Consider the following 5,248-nt stretch of genomic DNA (forward strand, 5'->3'; position numbering starts at 1 on the left):
TCTCCTCCCTGATAATATAGGAGTAGGATAGATGTTATCGTAATGAAAAAAAAAAGATATTTGAGGCAGAAAAATTGCTAGAAGTTATCAAAAAATATTTCGTGGTTCACCTCTTAACCCTATATATATCTTTTCAGATTCCCCCTCCCCCATAGAGTAGAAATAGAATAAATGTTGTCATAGCAGAGAAAAAAGAAAGGGATATTTGAGCCAGAAAATTTGCTAGAAGTTGTAAGAAACTTTTGCTCAAGGCTTCGATTGCCGTAACGAGTCCACTGTTGGTATTACTATCCGCAAGACTTTAATATGCATTGGTCCACGGAGTCGTTAAATATCAACAATCAACAATTGAAGCATCGCGCTCAAATGCCAACTTTATCAAGGACGTTTGGAGGGTAGAGATTAGAGTCAAGGTTGACAGGAATAGTTAAAGGAAGAAATTCAGCACTGTACTCAGGAAGCATAGGAAGGAGAAAATGACATAAAAATGGATAAATTGACAGTAAAGGTGGAAGAGTCGGATAGAATTCTCAACAATGTTTCATAGATGGACCTGCATTGCCTCTAGCCCTTTATACAGCCCAATAGGATTTACTCGTTGTTGACAACTGATATTAAAAAAATGGACAAATTACACTTTATCCCCATGTGATTTAGTATTTTTCTACATAACTTTCATATAGTTTCAAAAGTTATATATAACTCCCTTATAGTTTGGATTAAAGTATTAAAATGACAGAAATAGTCATTCGTAACAGAACTTTTAAAAATGTTGAAATTACCTTTATAAATACATGACACACTAATCTCATATGGATTTTTTTTTTTTGGTTAGATAGGAGGGCTTTAGACCCATTACAAGGTAACTAAAATAGGCGTATGGTTTTAATCTCATATGGATTTTATGTTTTACTGTATAACTCCCTTATGATTTAATGTTTTACCATATAATCTCTTTATGATTTTTAAAATATACACATAACCCCTCTTGGTTAATAAATAATTTTTAACTTTACAAAAGTGTATTTTTGATATTTTAGGTGACTCCGTTGCGAATGATCATTTTTGTTACTTTGACATTTTATTCCAAATTATGAGAGGGTTATCTATAATTTTTAAAATCATAAGGGGATTATATAAAAAAATACTAAATCATAGGGGGATAAAGTGTAATTTACCCTAAAAAAATACTCCACGGATCTTCCAACCCAATAGAGTAGGATAACATAGATAGTGATGATTGACCGAAAACAGCAAATCTCGTGTTACTACTATAATAGTAATAATAACACTCCTCAGGTGTCTGCACTTCCTTGACATAAGCCCGAAAAGTAGGTTCATTCAATCAAGAAAAGCTTGCCCACAAAACTTTCTTGTTTGCTTCTCCACGAGTCTTGAATCCTTCACGGCATGCCTTGCCCAACGAATAAATTCCTAGAGAATGTGAGTTTGTAATATAAATTCTCTAAGGTAGGTAGTTTCTAAACCTTTTTCCAAAAGGTGAATAACGTATTCATCGAGTGTAATATTTCGTCAAAAGTTGCATTCAAAATGTGTTTTTTTGTTATTGTTTTAGGCATTTATTTCTCATAAATTACATTCACAGAACATGTTTTTTAAAGATTGCATTCACTAAATACGTTCTTTCAAAAGGCTCACTATTTGGGAACTTTTTTCCAAAAACCACCAACCCTTGGAAATGCTCTTCTTTTCCTGATGGTTGCTTACGTTTTCCAACTGAGTTCAATTTGATGGCTAGATAAATTCAGTAGTTAAACTACTCTTTTAGTGGTCTACGTTTCTGATGGTGTTTCTGGCATTGCAGTCAAATCGTTGTTAGTTAAATTTTCACTTTTTTCGAGTCCTTTGGCGATGATTTTCAGTCCGTGCATTATTTACCAAGAACTTGTGTTCTTGTTTAGTTCAGCTGGCAATTAGCTGAAGTTGGGTTTTTGGGCTGCCTGGATCTTGATTCTTCCCAAAACTGTCATCTTTGCTTTTTTGACTTGTAATTCAGTTCACATTTTACTTGTCTCTTCTAGCAGCTTTCTGCTTTAGGATTTTGAACTTTTCTGGCCAACCAAATTCCTGAATGTATTATTAATCCTTCCTTTTCATTTTTCCCTTGGCCTTTGGAAAAAATCGAAATTTCGTTCTTCATATATTTGCTTTCGATTCATATTCCTGAATTTCAATAGAGTTTCAAGTACTTGTTGATGAAGACGTAGTCATGGGAAAGTGGGAATTTCTGTCTATCAAAGTGGCTTTTTCCTTTTCTAGTCTGTTGTTGCTGCTTGAAACATGTATGGCCCGTATTCCGAATGTAGGCAGGCTGAATCTGGGATTTCAGGGGACGCTATTGAACTGGCTAGACTATGGGGGGCTGTTTCTTCTTTCCAACAATTCCGCTTTCGCATTGGGTTTCCGACCCAGTCAAGATGTCAATAAATTTCAACTTGTGGTTCTTCACAAGGGCAGCTCAACAATCATTTGGTCTGCTAATAGAAACAATCTGATTCAAAGTTCAGATTTCTTCACATTCGCTAGAAATGGGAATGCTTACTTGCAACGTGGTGGATCCACCATTTGGTCCACAGATACTGCTAACAAAGGAGTTGTAGCAATGGAATTGCTGGATTCAGGGAATTTGGTACTTGTTGGCAATGATAGCAGCATAATATGGCAGAGCTTTGGCCATCCCACTGATACCCTTGCGTCGAATCAGGAGTTCACTGAAGGAATGAAACTGGTAAGCAATCCCAACTCCAATAATTTGAGCTACTCTCTTGAGATGAAGTCTGGAGATATGATTCTATCAGCAAATTATCAGCCCCCACAGCCTTATTGGGCCATGGGAATGGATACCAGAAGAATCATTGACGCAGATGGAGGGAATGTTGTATCTGCAACTCTTGATGGCAATTCTTGGAAGTTTTATAATCAAGATAAAGTGTTACTTTGGCTTTTTGTTTTCTCTCATAATCATGATGAAAATACCATATGGGTGGCAGCTTTGGGAAATGATGGTTTCATCACTTTCAGCCTTCTTCCAGCTGATGGTAACTTCAGTGCCTCCTCGATACACATACCACAAGATCTGTGTAGTAGACCTGCAGCATGTGATCCGTATTTTGTTTGTGAGACAGGAAGCAGTTGCCTGTGCCCTTCGGCCCTTCACTCTTGCACGAAAAGTAGTTTCTCCTTCTGCGGTAGGTCACAGGACTCTGTGGAGCTTGTTGATGCAGGGGACACTCTTAGTTACTCTGCTCTTGATATTATTCCACCCTCTTCTAAAACAGATTTAAATGGCTGCAAAGCCTCTTGCCAAGGAAACTGCTCTTGTTCTGTCATGTTCTTTCACCATTCAGGAAACTGTTTTTTGTTTGATCAGATAGGAAGTTTGCAGCACTCCAAATATGGTACTCAATATGCTTCTTATATCAAAGTCTTGACCAATGCAAGCGGTGGGGCAAATCAAGGAGGTGGTGGAATTAACAAAACACGCTATGTGATTGTCATCGTGGTCATTATCTCCGCATTGCTCGCCATTTTTGGTCTCCTTTATGCAGGATATCAGCACCACCAGAAGAAAAACGAGGAATTGCCCGAATCCCCTGAAGAGTCTTCGGAGGAGCAAATTTTTTTGGAGAATTTATTGGGACTCCCAGTTCGTTTTAGCTACAATGATCTTCAGATTGCAACTAACAACTTCAACAAGAAGCTTGGTCAAGGTGGTTTTGGTTCAGTTTACCAGGGGATTCTCCCTGATGGAACTAGATTGGCTGTGAAGAAATTGGAAGGCATTGGTCAAGGGAAGAAAGAATTTCGAGCAGAAGTTAGCATTATTGGGAGCATTCATCATCTTCATTTGGTCAGGCTTAAAGGCTTCTGTGCTGAAGGAAATGACCGTCTTCTTGTGTACGAGTACATGGGAAATGGATCTCTTGATAGATGGCTTTTCCGGAAAAACAGAGGGGAATTCATGTTGGATTGGGAAACTAGATACCGCATTGCACTAGGAACAGCTAAAGGTCTGGCTTATCTCCATGAAGATTGTGATGTGAAGATAGTTCACTGTGACATAAAGCCTGAGAATGTACTTCTTGATGACCACTTTGTCGCAAAAGTCTCAGATTTTGGTCTTGCTAAGCTTATGACTCGAGAGGAGAGTAATGTTTTCACCACATTAAGGGGAACAAGGGGGTATCTTGCACCAGAATGGATCACAAACCGTGCCATATCAGAGAAGAGCGATGTTTACAGTTATGGCCTAGTGCTGCTTGAGATAATTGGTGGTAGAAAAGCCTTTGATCGCTCAGAGCCGTCAGAGAAATCCCATTTTCCTACTTATGCTTTTAAAATGATGGAAGAAGGAAAACTGAAGGACATCATTGATGGAAGTTTAAAGATAGATGAAAAGGACGACAGAGTTTCTACAGCAATTAAAGTTGCTTTCTGGTGCATACAGGATAAAATGTTCCTAAGACCATCAATGACCAAGGTAGTTCAGATGCTGGAAGGAATCTGCCCTGTCCCTCCGCCACCGCGCTGTTCGCAGCTAGGGTCACAACGTTATGCAGTTTTCTTCCGGTCAATGAGCAATGAGGGCGCTGGCGCCTCACCGGGGCCTCGAATGAGCAAAAATGATGCTCATCTTTTGGCTACAAGTCTTTCAGGGCCAAGATAGCAACCACAGAAGCTGAAGCAATTTCATTAAAATTGAGAGCACTAGTGGAGAAGCCTTCATATGTACACCATTTTCATGCTTTTCTTCCTCGTACATTCATTAGGTTTTGTTCATATTTGGAAGGTAGACATTTTGGTATTCTAGCATTCAGTAAAATTGATATGCTGTGTGCACATCTTGCCCTGCAGATCTACCAAACCTATCTTGAAGAATGTATACATGATTGGATTAGCAAAAATTTTTGTCATTGTCGTTGATGAACGGGCGTATGCACTGAAAAACATAATGCAATGACTCTCAATATTCTGATCACGGTTAGCCGAATCTTTTACTTTGGCTGCTGTCACCCTTTTCTTCTGGGACTAGGAAAATGCATGTGAAGATGAGTAATTCTTTCTAACCTTAATGTTTTGAACTTTTGAAATATACAAGTTGATGATTGATGTCACTCTAAGCAAGGAAAAAACAAAGCCATGAACTAAATGGGCTTAAAGTTGGACTGGTCCCATGATGTGGTCGTGTGAATAATCAAGAAAAGAAAGAAATCCGCTAATTTCTCTT

The 5,248-nt window shown here is 38.5% G+C and overlaps 1 protein-coding gene across 1 annotated transcript; it reads left to right on the forward strand.

Annotated features, from left to right (window-relative positions):
- Positions 1–2,230: 2,230 nt before the first annotated feature.
- On the forward strand, positions 2,231–4,705 carry LOC113752290 (G-type lectin S-receptor-like serine/threonine-protein kinase SD2-5). The gene has a single exon (XM_027296410.1). It carries the CDS (start codon positions 2,231–2,233, stop codon positions 4,685–4,687), a length of 2,457 nt encoding a protein of 818 aa, XP_027152211.1. The 3' UTR covers positions 4,688–4,705.
- Positions 4,706–5,248: the final 543 nt, after the last annotated feature.

This window comes from Coffea eugenioides, chromosome 11, assembly GCF_003713205.1.
Source record: "Coffea eugenioides isolate CCC68of chromosome 11, Ceug_1.0, whole genome shotgun sequence".
In the NCBI taxonomy this organism is placed as follows: domain Eukaryota; kingdom Viridiplantae; phylum Streptophyta; class Magnoliopsida; order Gentianales; family Rubiaceae; genus Coffea; species Coffea eugenioides.